Below are 21,065 nucleotides of genomic sequence, written 5' to 3'. Positions count from 1 at the left end.
ATTTGAACAGGAATGGGGACCTTAGACATAATTTATCTGTATCCTCAGATTTAAATCTAAAACAATAGTGCTAGCCAGTATGCTAACAGGTGTGAGAGCACCCATTAGGGGCATGAATTATGCAAAATATGACTCACAGTTTGCACTTAAGGTAGCTCAATGGACCTACCTAACAGAAACTGGAAACAACAGGTGTGTTAGGATGTACTTCCTGTGGCAGCTGAGGAAAGCCAAGCTGCCAGCCCAGATGATGGTGCAGTCCTACATGGCCATCACTGAGTTCATCCTCACCTCCTCTATCACTGTGTGGTTCGCTGGGGCAGCACATTGTGCGCTCTGCTCAGAAGGTGATTGGCTGTAGCCTTCCATCTCTCCAGGACCTGTACCTTTCCAGGACTCGGGGGCGAGCAGGCCGTATAGCAGCTGACACTTCTCACCCTGGACATGGACTATTTGAGCCACTTCCTCTGGCAGGAGGCTAAGGTCCATTAGGACCAGAACCTCTCATCATAAGAACAGTTTCTTCCCCTCTGCCATTTGTCTCATGAACACTTTATAATATCTGCACAAAACTGGACACTTTATAATACCGGTCACATTAATAAGTCATGTTTGCACTGTTGTTCTGATGCTGCTGTTGTATATATTTTTTCTACCTCAAAGTATTTTTATTTTATTTTTAAGCATATCTTTTTTAACTTTGTGCATGCCCTTATTTGTATTTATTCAGTGTGTTTTTATGTTGCACTTTATCACCGCAGTAAGCTCCTAGTGTGAGCTGTGTTCACTGACGATGGCAATAAAAGTCTTCTGATTCTGTTAGTTTCAGCGCAGTTAGCTCTTCCTTTCAGATAAACATAAGGCAGCATCCACCAGCAATCTGGTCAGAACTGAAGAAGCGGCTTGGGTGAGCAGCAAAACGTCATTTGACATAATGGAATTTTTACTTTGTTTATTCAAGCAATATAATGGCTAGTGGCAAAATTTCTATGTTGTATGTTGAAAAAAAAGTGTCAGACCTATGCTTCAGTAGATCCCCTTCTTATGGACACACACCTACTATTTACTGTTTAAAATCAACTTTTGAAGTGATAAAACATTAACAGCATGTCAACCTTAACACAGATATGCGATGTAGACCTACATCCTCCACCCAGTTTATGATCTGTATTTTCCAATGGGCTTAGCCAAAAAGTTATAATTAATCATAAATTTAAAAAAACAAACTGCTATCTGAGTGACATGAATTGCCTTTAATGGCATAAGGGCATTCAGTAGATGTTATATCAAGAGAGAATAGCGGACATATATGTACATGTGGACTAAGTCTACAATCATGTGAGATATAGCAGCCAATGAAGGTTTTGTTTTTCTAATTTGTATGAGGAAAAAGGGTGTGGGTTGGTGAGCAGAGGACAATAGTCCACTAGTGAGTTGGGAGGTGAACGTGATAACTCCCACCAATCACTAGTATGAAACAAGGCCATAAACAGAGATAAGGTTGAGATGCTGCATTTGAATAGACCATAGAACATTCTGAGTTTTGGTTTCAAACACTATCCTATCCACTTTGGGATACATGGATTTAATGACCAAGACCAGCACTGGGACTTTTGTAGTCTTTTTCTGTTGAAAGATCTAGTTTGAACTCCTGAACATCTCTGACAGAACAATCTTAACTACTCTGACAATGATAAATGTGGATTTGCGGGCGCTCACTCAACCTGTGGGCATCTTGCGAATTTTTTCTGCCATTTTATCTTGCATATCTTTCAGTCTTGTGGCATCGGTTGGATATGTCAACAACTCGTACTGGTCATGGTGCATGTTTACCTGGTGTTTCTGCTTCATCGTCACCCTCTTCATCCTTATTATGGAGTTTACAACAATGCACTCCAAACTGCCTTTTGGATGGGAGGACTTCATCAGTGCCTTTGCGATGCTAGCTAGCCTCATGATCTTCACTGCATCCATTATCTATTCGTCCTTCTTCATTTGTAGACAGCAAGCACCAAGTGGACCAAAATGCCACCGCCAGATTGGGGCCTGTGTCTTGTCTTGGGTATGTTTCTTGGCCTACGTTGGTGAAGTTGTTCTAAACAGGCTTCGACCACAAGGGGAGCACATTGGATTCCTCTCTACCTTGCCTGGTATCATGAAGATGCTAGAAACATTCATTGTATGCATAATCTTCACCTCCATGCACAAAAGCCAATACTCCAAGAAACCGGAACTGGAATGGTGTGTGTCCGTGTATTCATTGTGCTTCATTTTTGCTATCATCATAATTGTTGTCTGCACCGCTCAGCTAACATCATACTCACCAGTCTCAATTGAAAAAGTGGTTATTGTCTACAACATTGTGGCGACATTGATGTATTTATCCGCTATGGTCCTATGGCCCCTCTACAGTTTCCGGAACAATTCCAAACCTCCAAATTGTAATTTCCTCTGTCCATGGGATAAACTTGTAGTAATCACTATCATGACTATTTTCAATGCAATTGTTTATATACTGGACAGTGCCTACTCCATTTACCTAGTGTTTTTTGTAGGAAGACAGTAAAAACTATTTTTGTGTTGTTGTTTTTTTTTTTTTTTTTTTTTTTTTAATTCATGTCTCATGTCTATCGAGACTTGAATTAGTTAATGATAAAAAAAAAAGATCCAAAAAGTGACATGGGTGATAAGAGTTACATCAGTTTTATTTTAAAAATGTCTTATTCAAACAGCAATTCATCATTTGGTCATTATGGTTTTTGTATGCTTTTATTTCTGTGTTCTCTGTGCAGAAAACATGTTCTTAATGTAAGCTCATGTATGCTTCACCTGAATAATAAACATTACAGTATTTACAATTACAATATTTTATTTGAACATGTTTATCTTGTGTCTGAGGACACAGACAGGTCATGTTTATGAAATTTGAAATAAAAATCCTACACGTCCCTTTCTCACACACGCACGCACGCACGCACCCCCCCCCCCCCTCCCCCTCCCCCACACACACACACTTCACTTTTTTCTGCGTGCGCTCTTCCGTAGGTACCCACGTTCCCACGTGAGGCTCACTTTCTCGGATGTCCCTGCTCTTAATTCGTTTAGGCCTACAGGCTGTTAAGTTATGTTCTGTTTCTGATCCCTGCTTTGCTCACAGTCAAGGACATAATTAACATCACACGAGGGAAATACAGAGACTGAAATGACAACCCAGAGAGAGGGACAGACAGAGACACTACGTTATATTGTAAACGTGCACTTGCAAAAACAGAGTCAATATGAGATCGGAGAAAATTCACGTGGGTGCTCTGACGTCGGCACCCACGAGATGAGGGCCTATGCTCCCTTTAAGCCTTGAAATGAAAGGAGTCAAAAACATTTAAATATTTTGCAATGGCACTCATGACACTCATCCACATTATATAGGGTGACCAGATGTTTTGTGCAGGACTGCACAGCATTTTCAGCTCAAATTCCCCATCACGCAAATAAGGGCTGTGTCCCGCATTTCACTATTGGTAGTAAAAACTTTCTTGTGTATAGCGCAGCAGCCACTGTCTTCCCTCCACTTCCGCTCGCATGTGTCAATAGTAGGCCTATGTGATGCGAAGCGGAAGAGACGCGAGGTGGTGGTCAAACTCACCTCTGCTCTGACTCTTTGAGCGCTTGTCTGCGGCCCACTCGTGCTTTCTCACTCTTTCTGCTTCATTTTATCGCTGAGCGCCTAGAGCTATTAGTTCCTCTCTTTGCCACGTGTTTGCATGTCGAAGCCTATGGAAGCCCGTTTCCGCCATGAAAAAAAAAATAAAAGCCCCACAGAAAGTCGAAATTACGAGTTTTAAACTCGTAATTATGAGTTTAAAACTCGAAATTACGAGTTTTAAACTCGTAATTATGAGTTTAAAACTCGTAATTATGAGTTTAAAACTCGTAATTATGAGTTTAAAACTCGTAATTACGAGTTTAAAACTCGTAATTTCGACTTTTAAAACTACTAATTATGAGTTTAAAACTCGTAATTATGAGTTTTAAAACTACTAATTATGAGTTTAAAACTCGTAATTAGAACTTTTAAAGTCTTAATTGAGCTTGTAGCACACTGCAACTGAGTGTACAGAGCAGAGGAGACAGGAGGAGGACTGTTATGTTTATCACCTACATACTTTTAAAAAATGAATAAATTAAGCTCCAGTAAAGTTTCTGGCGTCTTGAACAAATCAGTGGGCCCTGAGTGCTGTTCTGACCACTCATGAGCTGTGCTCTGTGTCTGTGAGCGCTCGTTTTCCTGGTCTGAGCAGAGTGCCAGCTGGTCACAACCCCGCTGGTTTATTGAGGAAATTATTAAAATACCAAATTCATTTAATCAAAATTGATAAGGTTCACTTTTTGTAAATGTTACATTCCCAAAATTACGAGTTATAAACTCATAATTCATACTTTTAAAAGTCCTAATTACGAGTTTTAAACTCATAATTAGTAGTTTTAAAAGTCGAAATTACGAGTTTTAAACTCGTAATTACGAGTTTTAAACTCATAATTACGAGTTTTAAACTCATAATTACGAGTTTTAAACTCATAATTACGAGTTTTAAACTCATAATTACGAGTTTTAAACTCATAATTACGAGTTTAAAACTCATAATTACGAGTTTAAAACTCGTAATTTCGACTTTCTGTGGGGCTTTTATTTTTTTTTTCATGGCGGAAACGGGCTTCCATACGAAGCTGATATAAGAGCGGACATTTTCCTGTGGCTCTGTCAAAATAAATCCTCTTTGATCACCCCGTGCTCTTATTATTAAATCGCTGACAATGCAGACTCAAACTGCACGAAGGGGAAATTGTTCAGACCGATGTTGTATTTGTTGCTTTGATTCCTGGATTTGAGGGAAAAAATGCAACAAATGCAGCAAAATGCAGGAATTAAGGCGTCTTGATCAAACGGGGAGCGGAGCATAAAATAAATAAAAATACATATTTTTTCCAACAATATGACCCACATTTTCACGCTTTGTCCCACTTAAACAGAGGTGCTTTGGTTAATTTCCATCTGTTTGACGCCTGGCAACCTGCAAACCCACTGGGGTACCAGTAGATGTCACTGAACAATGGGACTGTTACGTGAATAAACCCATGCACTGAACTCTTTGGCAGCTCTATTTCCATCATTAGGTGAATTCAAAGTGATTTCAGTAAGCCAACTCTAACAAAATAAAAATAATACTGTATTTTCACTCGGTGGTGTTGGATTAGTCATTTATAATATGTATAATGATTGCTTTGGTGAATGTTGTCTAGCATTTTACTTTTGTTTTTTCATAATTGCTTTATTTTCCTCATTATTTAGATGGTAATGCATTTATATGTATGTGTTTCTGTACATGTGTGATTATTTTATGTGCTGTTCTTTGAATTTGTCAGATAACTGTTGCTGCATCACAACGTACAACTTTCAGTGGCCACATATAAAACATGAGTCAGATTCACACCTACGCATTTTAATGCTCATTATCCTCCATTAAACTTCTGCAGTGATGAGTGGTCCTAGCTTGTACATGCTCCAGTCCCAGGGCCTCCCTCTGGGAATGGAGGAGTATACTGAGGGCTAATCATAGTATAAGCATCATTAGGAGCTTGGCAAACACTCTAGAGTTTCTGGAGAATAACCAACAGGTGGAGTGGCAAAATGTGTAGTCTCATCAGTGAGCATTTGTACATAATTTTTAGCTTTAATATATCACAGCTTTGGCCTGCATCATTTAATCAGCGTTATTAAATTATGCAAACTCACTTATCAATATGAAAGCACAACAGAACCCATCTGGTGAATCTAATAATGCTAATACCTTGCTGCGGGAGGACATATGCTGTGTCTTATGTCATTGAATTACACAGAGATGTATTTCTATAGTGAGCCCTGTCTGACAAAGGTTTCGTTTTCACTTCAGATTCATTTCTACAATTTTGGTTGTGATGTTATTCAAATTTCAGGAATAGTCCCAACTTGGATACAGATTTTTATTTTTATTTTATTTTTTACATTTAATCTGATAGTGACATTTAGATATTCAATGGCACACGGCTGTGACATCATATGTAATATAATATGTCTATATGTACAGCATAGTTAGTGAGCTTAGTTCTTTTCATAGAGATATTATTGTTTATCATGTGGTGCCTGAGCACTTTGGAGCTGCAGATGATAAATCCACTGACTCTGGAGTAACTGTAAACTATATTCAATCTTTTATTGTGTTCATTTATTTCAATAAGGACAAATACAACAAACATAGATTAACAATTATGTAATCTGATGTGGGTATCACAGCGTTCATGGCCTAGGCTAATTCGCAACACCATTTCCCAGAAGGGCTTTTAACAGTTCAGATTTCATTAAAGAGCAATAGGATTATTTGTAGAAAAAGCAATAAATACAATACATTTGTCAAGAGAATCAAATAGTATAAAAATATCACACTCACAAACTCATGCACTCACATTTCTCAGTCTCACTGTTTCTCCTCCAGCCCTCTCTCCCTCCCGCTCTCCCATATTCTCTCTCTTTTCCACACACAGTTTACATATGATGACATTGCTGCTGTTGCTTGTTTTTTGAAGGTTGGCCGATGTGAGCAGGTAAAGAGTTCCTCCCCTGAGAAGACAGTCTAAGATGTTTTACAGAAACTAACTCTACAGCCCCCCTCTAACTATTTTGTTGTCAGTAATGTTTCGTACACCCACTAAAATTTGGGGTTTCAGAAAAACCTGCTGAAGTTGGTTGGTGTCTGTTGGTTGGAGTCTGTGTTCTCTGTAAAAATTATAATGCAGATGTCTTGTGTACTGCGACAGACATTAAGAGCTATTGATTTGGTCAGAGCCGACCAGATGACCCTATAGGCGCCAGGCTACTTCAGTCAACTCAATACATTTGCTCTGGGGTGAAGCATTGATGTATTCTGGCAGATATCTTCTTGAAACCACTAAAACCGCCCTCACATAAATCTCACTCATATCACCTTGGATGAGTTTTGGATAAACACACTTTTTTTTTTAAAGGAGAGGCCAATATCCCTCTTGAACTTGATTATATGTGCACCTTACACAATTCAAATTAAATTAAAAAACAAAATATATAAAGATCTCCAATATGTGTGCATTCTTTATTATTGAGGTGGTATGTTTATACTTGTTGTTATAATGCTTTTTGGACAGGTTATAAAGCTGTTTTTACTGTGCAAAACACTTCTAACTATGGGAATCAAAATATAGACTATGACAGAGAACGCGATGTCTGGTATTGGGGACTATAAAAACTACCTCTATTATCATGTTTTGCAGCTCTTTTGTGGAGCTTGACAACTCTGTTTACTTTCATTTCTGTTCTTTATCAACACATCTCTGTTACAACTTTCCATAATTGAATGTATAGAAGGTGTTTGGTATATACTTTTTCTATAATAAGATAGAATGCTGGACATTAAATGTCAGTGCACACAGAGCAGTAATGAGCTGTGTGTTGTGGTGATGTGAGCACCACAACACAAATCACTGTCTCTGTCACACAGCTGGGTGGCACTGTTTACTTTTATATCATATGTCCATAAATCTGCCTCTTCTGTCTGTTTCAGCAGGTCCAAGTGGTCTCATAAATATGTCATAAACTTCTAACTATCACTAATGACGTTCTCAAGGCTGCAGGTGGAAAAATATAAGAAGAATGAGACATCGCACATGTACCACTTGTTAATGCTGGGGGGGCTTGCTTAAACTGCCCTATGTCCTTATCCCATTTTTATAGATTTATTCTTAAGTAAATAAATGATGCCGTCAAACTGTTTTACTGCCAAGCAAACACCTATAGTTCAGCTGAATTGTCATCCTTTTACTATTTACTAGAATACAGCTGTATAGTCTGTCTAGGAAAAGAAGGAGAGAGAGCACTGCAGGCTTTACTTTGGACTGTGAAGTAATTGCCATTTTCCCAGTGGGTGGGACTTTCACATCCAAAGAGGGTTGTGGTTGTTCACATAAATACTGTTGACTTGCCTCTGTGCTCATCTGTGCTTCCCTTTAGAGGATTTCCTAAGAATGCACAGGTGACAAGTGTTCACACCTCATGGGGAAAATGAGCCAACCGGGATCAGCTCGACTTAAGATGAAAAGCCAATCGTGAGGAGTGTCTGGGGGTGAAACGCAAAGAGTAAGATTTGAGAAACACAGTAATTTTCCCAAAACTGTGAAAGAAGCTGGAGCTGGACCAGAGGATGAGGTTCACTTAAGACGGGTAAACAGGTATGTGGATGTGCAAAATTAAACTTTATTACAGTTGTGATTTTAGGCATTAGATCATCAATATTATTAGAGATGATCTTGGTATTGTACTGACTGAAATTACAATATGTGTATTGTTATTATTGTGCTTTTTTTTTTTTTAAACCAACCAGAGTTACTTTTGTTTTAGTATTCTTCCTAATTCAAGATGTGATTTATTACCATCAGTGTGATATTGTAATATTATTGTCAGAATTCTCAAATACATTTAAATACTGAGTGGACAAGATATGTTCCCACCAAAGAAGGGGGTAACATCAGCAAACAGTTACATAGAAAGTGATGAATTCTACAATGGTACAATGTGACTACTTGCATGATTCTTGTACCAACATATGCATATAAGCCTACAGTATACTAAAGATACTTAATCAATCACAAGCAGGTTTCATTCATTGATCTGATACACACAGTGCAGGCAACTCCAGCATTTTGTGTGGTAGAAATTTAATGAAATAAAAATTTAAATATCTGCAAAAATATTTGGAGATGGTCTATACATATTGATATAATTTCAGTTTTAAGTAAATGTTTATAAAGATTTTTTTTTTTATCATCAATACATATTTTATACATTTTTTGTTTTGGTTTTTTTTATTGTTGAGTTGATGACTTTTTGCTAAACAGAATACCTATTATGCCCTCCATTGATTCTGTGAACTGGGCCTATTGCAGTGTTCAGTCTAGCTCCTGGAGCCTGTACATGTTTGTTTTCCCAACAGCCTCCTGCGGGCTGTGCATCACACTTCATGTTTATGTGCATGGTTCACTGCGTCCCAACGTCACACCGTTTATTTTTGAAACACATTTCATAGCCACAAGTTGCTATGTCTGGCAAAAAAAAAAAAAAAAAGACATTACTGGTAATATTACTTTAGGTCACGCATAAGTCAACTGAAACCTCTAGAGTGACCCCAGGCTCGTCTCACATTAGTGGATGAATTTATGAGTCACTGTGCCAGCGAGTCAGCATGGTAGGCTTTTTCCAGAATGGAGATCAACAGTTTTGGAAGTAAATTTTCCATTAATTTTTCCATAGACTTCAAATAATTCAAAATTCATATATACAATATTAAGAGTTCAAAGGCATTGGGGAGGCTAACCAGCTAAATGGTAACTAATATCCATAACATTCCAGTCCAAACAGGCTGTTTAAAATGCCAGATTTTGTGAAATGTTTTAATAACTTTGCAGTTTATAAAGTTTCAGAAATAGATTTTAATTAAAATGATCGGTATTGTGGTCATTAGTTACCACATAGCAAATTATCCCCAAGCAAGCTTTTGAACTTTTAAAAGACATTTTTTTTGGAAAGTCTGTGATCTCTATAGGCCTCCAGCAGTATGGGCTGCAATTTCCACAATGATGAAGTGTTTAATTAGTTTTAAAGTAAGTTAATACTGTAATACTGTAATAATGTCCTATTATTATATGTTTTATATTTTATTTTGCCTTTGGAATCTTGAATACAAATTTGGGCTACAGTACTTATTGTTCTTTTTAAGGACATCAGGAAATTTTACATTTTGGATACTTTCCCAGACAATTTTGTTGCAGAAGTCAAATATGCATATTTTCCCAGAATGCTGCCATATCCAATTACTCCCAAGAGAAACATCCGCACTTTGCATAATATCTTTTCCAATGAATTTGTGTTTTTTGTCATTTATACGTCAGCTGTATCTTAGACAAGTTGCTGCCCACAAAGCAATAACTATAATTCTGTGACTTTGCAGCTGCCTCTGCAATCTTCATACTCGATTAAGATGGGGGATTATAACTGGACATTCTCTGGCAATGATAGCGGCACATCCTCTGCCCCCACTGTTTCAATTCACAACAACAACTCCTCCCCAGGAACTGAAATGCCTGACAGTGTCACCACTTATGCCACTGCTGTCGTCTTCATTATTATATTTATTGTTGGTCTCCTTGGAAACACGTTGGTTATTTACGTGGTGGTCCGATATGCCAAGATGAAGACTGTGACCAACCTGTACATTCTCAACTTGGCCTTGGCTGATGAACTCTATATTCTCGGCATTCCCTTTCTGTGCACTCAAAATGTGCTGTTCTACTGGCCTTATGGGGAGTTCCTGTGTAAAACGTACATGACAGCTGATATAATGAGCCAGTTTACCTCTACGTTTTGCCTTACGATGATGAGTATTGATCGTTACCTGGCTGTGGTTCACCCTATGAGGAGTGTCAAGTGGAGAAAGCCAAAGGTGGCAAAGATACTCAACGCAATGATGTGGGTAGTTTCCTTTCTCATTGCTTTGCCAGTAACAATCTTTTCAAATGTTCAAGACAATTTTAACAACTGCAACATAACATGGCCCGAGCCCAATAACTTGTGGTCAAATGTTTTCATCCTCGTCACGGCCATCTTGGGTTTCTTCGGTCCAGTAGTGGTAATCTGCCTGTGCTACCTCCTACTTGTCATCAAGGTAATGGAAAACAACCTTTATTCTGCTGTATTTGATTATGTGACTTTTGTAATTAAATCGAGTCATTCTTCTAATGGTTTCAGGTCAGGTCAGCAGGTGCAAAAGCCGGGCTAACAAAGCGTCGAAAGTCTGAGCGTAAGGTGACCCGCATGGTGGTGATCATTGTTCTGGTTTTCGTCCTGTGCTGGCTGCCATTTTTTACCACCAACATCGTCAACCTGGTTTATACAATCCCTGAGAGCAGCTTTAATATTGCAATCTACTTCATTCTGGTCATATTAACCTATGTCAACTCGTGCTCCAATCCCATCCTCTATGGCTTCCTGTCTGATAACTTCAAGCAGAGTTTCCAGAAGGTGCTCTGTTTCAACAAACCCACTGAGGGCATTACAATGGATCAGCAGGCCCTCACACCAAACCTAGATCGAGCATTGCCCACCCAAGTCCCAGCTTCACCGAGAGTAAAGAATGGTACAATGGGTAATCAGGTAAGGAAGGAAACTTTGGTTATGTCCTTATGTTTGGTTCAAATTGAATAGTTCTGTGGTGACAAAATATTCATTCAATAAATATAAATATGATACATCAGATGAGGTCAGATGAGGTCATTTGAAGTCAGATGAGGTCATTTTCTTAACAGTTTTTCATATTCATATTTGTGCTATGGCTATTAATTTCTTGACCAATTCTTCTGTTGTATTTTTACAGTGCATTCAAATGGAGAGGAGTGCCCAAACCAACAATGAGCAGTTGAAGTCCTCCATGTTGTAAACTTTAAAATTGGACAATTTCAAGTTTTTTTATTGGACTGGGGATGCACCCTAGTCTATGTGACTAAAGATACTGAGAACACATGGAACCAATTTGTACAGTTCTTTATATTGTACTATACATTTGTTATGTGTCTGGTTGTATTGACTTGTTAGTAAAAAAAAAAAAAAAAAAAAAAAAAAAAAGATTAATAGATTTAAAGGTGCATTATGTAACTTGCCTTGCATCAGTAACAGGCGTTTTTATTTCCCCAAAAATATCTTGAGAATCATACTTTCTTACTAGGAGCGGGCTCTCCTCTCCACAGATCTGTCCTGGCCAGATAGCATCCCCAGCTTTTCTCCATGGAGACAGATAGATACCATACAGAGGACATTCTAGCCAAAGCCATAACATCTCCAGGGAAACAAGTAGGTGGCAGACCATCCACCAGACATGTTCCATAGTGCACCTTTAAATTGCTCGATTCTGCTGGGTTGAATATTTTGTGTAGCGTTTGTTTTACTGTACTTCTCCATTTTATTACTGATTTTGCAAATCTTTTACAGTTGTATATACTGCACACTTTCATAATTCATCAGTTCAAGTAAATCAAAGTCGTCTTTGCTAAATTTCGTTTGTTGTGTTTGGTGGTGGTTTCAGTCGTTAGAACAAAAAATGTCATATCTTTCATTGCTATGGATGAATTCAAAACAAGCTATTTATAAATTGAAATTATATAAAGTAAAAGGTGGTATATAGGTCTAGTATATTGGTCTTTGATGTCAGCTCCAGTCAGTGCAGTACCATTGTGTCCCTGGCCGAGACACCCGTTCACCCACATGATGTTACACTTTTTCTTTGTCCAAAATGTATTAAAGCCCATGCATTATCATAACTATACTTTGCACTTATGCTCCCACTCAAAATCAATTCACTCAGTTTTTTATGTCTTTTTCATCCTGCCCAGTGCCAAAATGTTATTCCCACAGAGACTCTAATGGGGTAAAGAGAAAAACTACAGCTGTGGGAAATTACTTCGACAGAACCATAAACATTTTAGCTTGTTGGATTGACAGACTATGCAATACTTTGTGTAAGCTGCATAATGTAAAAATGACAGATAGAAATGTGTTAAAATTTTATGACCCGCAACTATTTTGAGATATAAAGGAGGCATGTTCCATCCATTTTACATCGTCAGTCTTAGCCCCTATTGCACATGTGTTTACTGACAAGCGGAGACAGTGTATGGGTAGAAACACTCCAATGCTCCTGCTGATTCTGGATACCCCGGTGTTTATGGTCACACTGCTCTTGACAGCCTGAAAGTCATTTCAAAGAGCTGCTTTTATCAAACAGTCAATAGCACAGAAATATTTTAACTCACTTGTGACTTCCAAGAAACAGGTGAGATTTCCAGGTGTTTCCTCTCCATTACCTCGTGAATTATCTCCAGTAGGACCCAGATCAATCACATGTTTTCAGAGCACTCATGTGTCAACAGCAACTAACCCTGTTTACCCTTACTCCTCAACTGACAACACAGGCATTGTTATCTTTCTGTTTCTTCAAACAAGCTGTCTGTGATATAACAAGGCAGGACACGATTAAAGCACAATGCCCTATTTATATGTTACAAGTGAAACAGATGTCATCATCAAACGGAAATTAGTGGAACAGTGGAGAAAGCTATTAAAATTATTAAAATAATTAATGATTGGCTACCTTGTAGCCTGGCTAGCTAATAGTACATACCATAGAGCACCAGTCTTGCTGCCATTTTCTTTGTCATTAGCTACCATGTCAAAAACTATGGATAATTATTATACTGATAAATAAACTACATTTTAGGGGAGGTGTTATTGCTGTAGTATGGCATTAAAGCTGTATTTCTAAATAACATGTTTTTATTGCTCCAAAATACCTTGAAAATGCAATGCATTCTTTCTGTGTGTGCTTGTCTCTCCATAAATTAGACCTGTGACTTGGTCCGGTGGCATTTTCCTGGCAAAGCAATAACATCTTCAAGCAAATTAAATAGTGCTTCTATTAATAAAAAATACATTTAATTATGCTGTAGAAAATTAGTTTCTGTCAAATGGGAGCAAACAAAACCTTTCTTTACTAATTGCAATTTGATCAAAAACAGTTTTATTTTGTGAGTTTTTGGGCTTCTTTAGGTCAATCATTCACCAAACAGTGTAATTACAGGATACAAAAACTCCTGGTATTGCTTTGCTCAAATTGTGAACAATTGTATATCTGTCATGTGTTCAAAGCAAGCCATTGACTAAAAGAAGCAATTTACATTAAACCACATCTTCATTAGTGGACTCACTGATATGTGTTTAATGTCTTGAGCCTCAGCAATTTGGCCAAGATGAGGTTCTTATCCATGACTGCAGCATACAAAGAAAATTCATCAACCACTGAATACTGATAGGCCAATAACAAACAGCTAAATATTTGTATCAATTTAAAACCTAACTCTGCTGTTTAGACCTCTACAATCATGTTCTGAAATACATTGGAGAACGTGTGGGAGATATTAGCTTTGACTCTAAAATATGAGCTAGCTAGAGGCTGTTGGGTTACTGATTTAACCTTTCTAATAACTTGCTGAGAGCTGACTGCAGAATTCTCAGATGTTTTGATCACTGTAGTGCAATGATTGACTAAACTCCTAATGTTATTCCTAAGGTATATTACTTGTTGATGTTCCATAAGAAAGTAATATAAACTGGGTAATTTTAATGATTCTCTTTAAGTACAGTGTCATTATTAGACTGTAGCTAAAAGTCACAAAATGTACTCTTTTTAATATCATTTTGGTGTCTGTAATACCTCAGATTCTTGGAAACCTCCTCACACATATGTTTTAAATAATGTAGGCTATTTCAACACAAAGGCCTCTTGAAAAAAAATCTGCATTTTTGGAGTTGTACAGTATTGTGCAAGAGACAATTCACTTAATGGTGATACCAACAATGTCGGTTTTTAGTATTTTTTTAAACCACTCCTCTGATGAAATTTGGGTGGCTGACTGTACAATATAATCCACCAAAGTAGGATGAGTCCACAGCAGGGAGCACATGTCATCGGCAATTACAACAGAATGGACGTGCACGCTTAAATACCAGCCACATCAGTTCTGGGGGCTGGTACATTGCAGCTTGAGTCTCTAAAGCTATACTAGAGGCTAACGCACTAGTCGTGAGGATGGAAGTAACCGTGATTATGTGTTGCCATCTCCATGCCAACAAAATAAATCTGTCTAAATAAAACTTGCCACATTAGGCAGCAGTGTTCATCCCAGCCTCCAGGAGATACTTGTATCTTAAATATTTTTTTTTAAGAAGAGGTACTCTTGAATTTCTTTTTATGTTCTGTTTTTGATTTTGAAAAGCTTAGGCTAGGTGATATTTTTATTAATTTGGTGGCACTTTACAGATTATAATTCAACCAATTAATTAAAACATAAAATGTTTCATATCTGCGGAAGTGTTCTTTTCTTTGGCTTGGCTTCAGATGATGACATCCTTTCTTTTACTCAACATGGAAACTTGAACATAACCTCTGCTTTTATTTTTGGAATCATTTTGAAGCCTAAAGGGGTTAAGCCAAAAACAATTACAATGTTCTCCCCAGGGTTTTCAAGCACTGGATCATATAAACATTGTGTAACAGATTTCACTGCAGGATGTGGTTGTGTGTGTGTATGAAGTAAATGCTTAGAGACTGTGGCAAACCGACCTATAAGGAAGAGTTCAGGATACCAGCGCCTCATCGTCTGCTTTTCTTTAGTCTACTCCCTAATCTCACTGCACATTCCAACACCGATACTACATTTAGTGTGACAGGGATTAAATAGTGGTTCAGTGTGGTTATTAGGATAAATACTGCATTTATACCAAGTGAGCAGCAAGAAAAAGGGCTGAATGGTTGCTGGCTTCACCACAGAAGTTTGATTGTAACCACAATTTTACCTATAATAGGAAATGAACTTATACAAGCATCGTAAACATAATTAATGTTATGCCAGCTGTAATTGACATTTGATTACATTTACCATGAATAACCCAATCTGTACACTTTGTTCCGGACACTTTGAATTACACTCCAGTGCACTACTTCTGAATAACAAATGTAGAAAAGTCTACAGAGAGTTGAGCAAAGGAGAGTGTGAGAAAACAAGACCACTGCAAAACATCTGTCATCTGTAAATTTTATGAGGCATGTACAGCTCCACCTAGGGGATGTAGTCAAAAACATTTTAAATATTATTTGCAAGGGAATGCAATACTTTTGTGAGGGAACATAACATTTTTACAAGAGAACGCAAATATAATTGTGACTTGAAGGCTTAAATGCTGACAAGGGCTCAGCAATGGATGATGGTCTAGAAATGTCCAGGACGAAGAAATATTTCAGACGCATGCAGAGAAAGTGTGGAGGACTAACTATTTAACAAATAGATTAAGCAAAGCTCTATAAATATCTGGCATTCAAATATCTACACCAATCTATGCTAACACGTTAGCTGAACACCAAATTCAGGCATAAGTGGCCAGATTGACACAGTTTGAACTTGTGCTTAACCAAGATTTATTTGAAAATAACTTTTGGATGGGGTGGTCTTGGCTGACACATCTCTGCAACATCCAGTGGAGGTCGGGGGCAGTACCTCTGGATTGGCAAACCGGAGTGGTGGCCCCTGTGTAAATCAGATCTGTTCCCAGGGCATGTTGGACTCCGCCAGGGCTGCCCTTTATTCTGTTCATTGTATTTATGGACAGAATTTCTAGGTGCAGTCAGGGGCCAGAGGGGTCAGCTTTGGGGACCACAGGATTTCATCTTCATCTCAAGGTGGATGGAGAGTCTTTGCCTTAAGTGGCAGAGTTCAAGTATTTCAGGGTCTTGTTCACGACTGAGGTAAGGATAAAGTGTGAGATTGACAGGTGGATCGGTGCAGTGTCTTCAGTGATGTGGTCACAGTTTCGGACTGCTGACTTGAAAGGCAAAGGTCTCGATTTACCACTCAGTGTATGTCTCTGCCCTCACCTATGGTTGCAGTAGAGCCACTGTTCCTCCACGTCAAGAGGAGCCAGCTGAGATGGCTCAGGCATCTGCTTCAGATTAATTTAAATGCGCTAAAAGCACTTTCGCAACATGCTATTTTATAATTTTTTATGTAACCTCAGGATACGTTTTAAAAGAACAGAGTTTGTAATGTCAAACATGTCTTCCTAAAAATCTATATTTTTCCATATCTAATTGGTGTCAACACATATGTTTTAATAATGCAGTTAATAAAAGACACTTGTTATGGTCTATTGATCATTACAAAAATGTTACATACATACATACATACATACATACATACATACATACATACATACATATAGTTGGTTTCTTAATCTCATTATCCATCAGTTAGCAGAGTGGACTATTCCCTTATGGTTGCTAGATTCTATGATTAGAAAATAGTTTGCAATAAACTCAAATGGCTACTCAATGATGTGTTATGCACAGTATACACAAATGGTATCCCATGATGTGTTGAATTTTTTGTATCAGTTATTGCCATAAAATAAATTTACTTTCAAAACCGCTCGGACCAAGTTCTGTCGTTGTGTCCTTAGGCAAGACACTTCACCCACATTGCCTAGTATGAAAGTGGTGTGTGCGTGAATGATAGATGGTGGTCGGAGGGGCCGATGGCGCAGATTGGCAGCCTCGCTTCCGTCAGTCTCCCCAGGGCAGCTGTGGCTACAATAGTAGCTTACCATCACCAAGTGTGGAAATGAATGAATAATGACTATAGTGTAGCGCTTTGAGAGGCTTTGACAAGCCTGTAAAGCGCATTACAAGTGTAAGGCATTATTATTATTATTAACAAGGACCAATATAAAAATACTTGTAGAGATTACATTAAATCCTCACTCTTCTCTCTCACACTCAGGTCCAATGTCCATATGGTTCAGTTGGTATGGACAAGTTAAATTCTTTCATCAGGATGCTCCACAGTTCATAAACCTCTGTATCACAAGCACAGCCTGACAAAAGAGAGATCTCCTTTTGCATTTTTGAAGAGTATCTTCTTGAATAGCAGAAAGATGCTCATGTGCACAACACAGTTCTGTGTGAGTGAATACATCACATTGGGCAGACCATTAGGCTGACCATTGAGAACATTTAGGTTTTTGAATGTTGCTGATGTTGACAATGCTCATTCCAAACTTGGGCTGTATGGTCCAGTTTTTCCTGAGGAAAGAAAAATGTCTTTTCTTAGGATGAAACTTTGGAAATTCTGCTATTGATCATAAGTATTCTACTGCCTTACACATATGTTATAACATTTTGGTAGTATGGACTGATGCATTCACTGATGCATTGATCATAGAGTTGTAGTTTTATGGGATATTACAACTGAATTATGTGTTTGTAAGATATTATAATTAACTAGGTGACTAGGTCATAGCCCTGTGGTTTTGTATTTGTGCCACATCCATAATAAACATTTTCTAGCAAACCAAAGCAAATAGCTCCTAGTCAGTGTATGATTCATTACGCAGATTTTCTAATTTACTGCCCTCTGCTCTCTAACCTGCCCTCATTTTTTAGCATGTTACTGTTGTGCCCACACACTAGGAGAGTTCCAGGGGCTCTGCTCTCTTAAAACAATGTGCACATCCTCTTTTGTAATGTAAGCCATTCTCTCTGCACTTAGCATACATCCACCTGTAGCCATGAAGTTGGCCCGAGCCTCGTGGTTGGGTGTTTATGAATTTGGTAAGGACAACAAGTTTGGAAAAGTCCTTGCACCTTGAATGCTCTCTGTTCTGCAAAATCCTCTTAAGATGCTTCTCACTCACTGTGATGCCATATCTAGGGGCCATCACTGATGTTATGTGTCTATTTTAAGCCTAATTTGACATAAAAGTCAGTGTAATTCATATCAGCTGACCGTGAAATGGATTTAAACCTATAGAATGGGATAAATTTGCATTTATATTTGCGTTCCTTTGCAAAAATATTGTTCCCTGTCTTTTTTTTCCTTTTTTTTTTTCTCACTATGTCCCCTGGAAAGCACCATACATTTGAACACAATTTAACTGTATTTCTTGATGAATTACCATAACTGTAAAGACAACAGCATCTAAAATGACATTATGCCTGCATAAAGCAGATGCTTCATGACCTGATTGTTGGAAAGTGATTTATTAAATGGAACAGGTGACAAGATTAAAACGTCTCTCTGCAAGCAGAGCTTAAACGTTCCAGAGAGTAGCCTATAGCATTATGTGCTGAAAAGAAACAAAGAGATGTAATTGATAAAGAACTGTGCCAGATCATCTCCACTAGCTCAGCCCTTGTTTTCTTGGCCAATGCCATTTATCAGGTTTTGGTTGCATTCATGACTGTAAAACATATTTTTTTCCAGACAGCAAAGAGGGGTAGATTGCCGAAGCGCAGCAAATCGTGCTTATGGGTTGAAAAGTAATAAAAATACTAACCTAATTTTGTCATGAAGTGCTGCTTTTACAATACAGCCTATTCTTTTGGGAGAAACCAAAAAGTCAGATACCCCAGTTTTAAACTGGGGTATCTGTATTTGATTTTTTTCTACCATAGATGGTACACTGAAAAAAAGTAAAGCATTGGTTTAAGCTAACAACAACAATAAATGTTCAACAGATAAAATAAGACAAAGAGTAGTAAATTAACTAAAAGCTTGTCTGAATAACAGTGTCTTCAGCTGCTTTTTAAAGGAGTCAACAGAGTCAGCCACACGAAGAGACAGGGGAAGGGCATTCCACAGTTTAGGGGCTACTGCTTGAAAGGACAGGTCTCCTCGAGTTTTAAACCGGGTCTTAGGGACCTTCAAAAGATTTTGGCCCGAAGACCGGAGGGAGCGGCCAGAGGTGTAAGGAACCAGCATTTACGAGATATATTCAGGGGCCTGTCCATTAAAAGCTCTAAAAGTCAAGACTAAAATTTTAAAATCAATTCTAAATTTGACAGGTAACCAGTGTAAAGAGGATAAAACCGGAGTGATGTGTGGCCTTCTGTTGGTTCCTGTTAAAAGCCTTGCTGCAGCGTTCTGGACCAACTGGAGACGAGTGACTGCAGATTTGTTAAAACAAGTAAAAAGAGAATTACAATAATCTAAACGAGAAGAAATAAAAGCATGAATAATCAATTCCGGATCAGATTTAGATAATATTGCCCTCAGTTTGGAGATAGATCTCAGATGGAAGAAGCAGTTTTTAACCAACTGTCTAGAATGGCTGTCCAGGGACATTGACTGGTCAAATAGAACACCAAGGTTTCTGAAGCTAGGCTGGGAAGAGGAGCCCAGAGAACCCAGGTATTGTTTGATTAAAGGAACTTTCTTTTCAGGAGCAATGATCAGAGTTTCAGTTTTCCTATAATTTAATTGAAGACAGTTGTGAGCAAGCCAGTCCTTAATAGATGAGACACAATTTAATAGCTCAGCTAACTTATGTAACTCTGAATCATTGAAGGAGCAGTACAATTGGATGTCATCAGCATACACATGGTAAGACACATCTACATATTCTTAATTGATCATAATGATATATATTAAATTAATTAAACTAAACTAGTTTAATTTATAGCAGTTAATACATTATAAATTGGTTCAATGTTTAAAATTGAATTGGGTCAATTTTAAAAAATTGAATTTGCATTATGGACCAATTTTAAAATACTAAATAAAATGAACATATTTGTAATAGATTAATACAACAATTAATACAACTAAAAACTGAATGTACATTTAATGGATTAATGAGGTTCTGTCATAGTTCTACCTGTTTGCTTATTTTCTTTCCTCAGTCCGGCTCCGTTTTTCAGCCTGTTCCGGCCCTTCTTTTGTTACCTCCCTGGTTTCCCAGCAGCTGCCTCTCATTGTGCTAATCAGCTCAGGGTAGCCTATATATACTGCTTCTGTTCAGTTAGTTCTTGATAGATTGTTGACTAGACAAGAGCAACTTTCAAGCTCCTCTGATATACTCTGTTGTTTGCATTTCTGCAATTCTGTACCTGCATTTATATCTGTTGGAGTTACCTGTTCCTGAGTTTATTGGTCCAGCCTGTTTCCCCATTTGAATCCCCAGTGTGGAAGAGCTTTTCGTTGACATTAAATAAGACTTGATTCCTCAGTTGTGTAGTCCCTGATTTAGCATATTCTGAATTACCTGCTTAAAGGACACTTTCTGTTGTAGTTCGAGACATTTGACGGTTCACTTCGTGTTGCATTTGAGTCCAGTTTACCAGTTGTGACAGGTTCAACTTACAATTTATATCGTAATCCATTTACATCTAACCATCTTAGTTGTTCATAATGATATCTATTACATTGGTGTAATTGATTCTGATTCTCATTCTAAGGAAGAAGAATTGGTTCAAGATGAATATTATGTTACTTTAATGTTCAACGTTAAATGAGCAGATTTAAAATAATTAAAGTCCTTTATAATGCATTTCAAAACTCAATATTGTTGT

At 37.9% G+C, this 21,065-nt stretch overlaps 2 protein-coding genes across 2 annotated transcripts; both read left to right on the top strand.

Moving 5' to 3' along the window:
• The first annotated feature begins 1,535 nt into the window (after positions 1–1,535).
• Positions 1,536–2,824, top strand: LOC117375093 (myeloid-associated differentiation marker homolog). Its single transcript, XM_033971343.2, has one exon. It carries the CDS (start codon positions 1,691–1,693, stop codon positions 2,564–2,566), a length of 876 nt encoding a protein of 291 aa, XP_033827234.1. The 5' UTR covers positions 1,536–1,690; the 3' UTR covers positions 2,567–2,824.
• Positions 2,825–8,034: 5,210 nt separating this feature from the next.
• On the top strand, positions 8,035–11,708 carry LOC117375401 (somatostatin receptor type 5-like). The gene is made up of 4 exons (XM_033971698.2): positions 8,035–8,292; positions 10,068–10,781; positions 10,865–11,269; positions 11,490–11,708. Exons 2-4 carry the CDS (start codon positions 10,098–10,100, stop codon positions 11,550–11,552), a joined length of 1,152 nt encoding a protein of 383 aa, XP_033827589.1. The 5' UTR covers positions 8,035–8,292; positions 10,068–10,097; the 3' UTR covers positions 11,553–11,708.
• The last annotated feature ends 9,357 nt before the right edge of the window (positions 11,709–21,065 follow it).

This window comes from Periophthalmus magnuspinnatus, chromosome 8 (genome assembly GCF_009829125.3).
Source record: "Periophthalmus magnuspinnatus isolate fPerMag1 chromosome 8, fPerMag1.2.pri, whole genome shotgun sequence".
NCBI classification, from domain to species: Eukaryota; Metazoa; Chordata; class Actinopteri; order Gobiiformes; family Gobiidae; genus Periophthalmus; species Periophthalmus magnuspinnatus.
The sequence above is the reverse complement of the archived record's forward strand: the minus strand, read 5'-3'. Positions and strand labels throughout refer to the sequence as shown.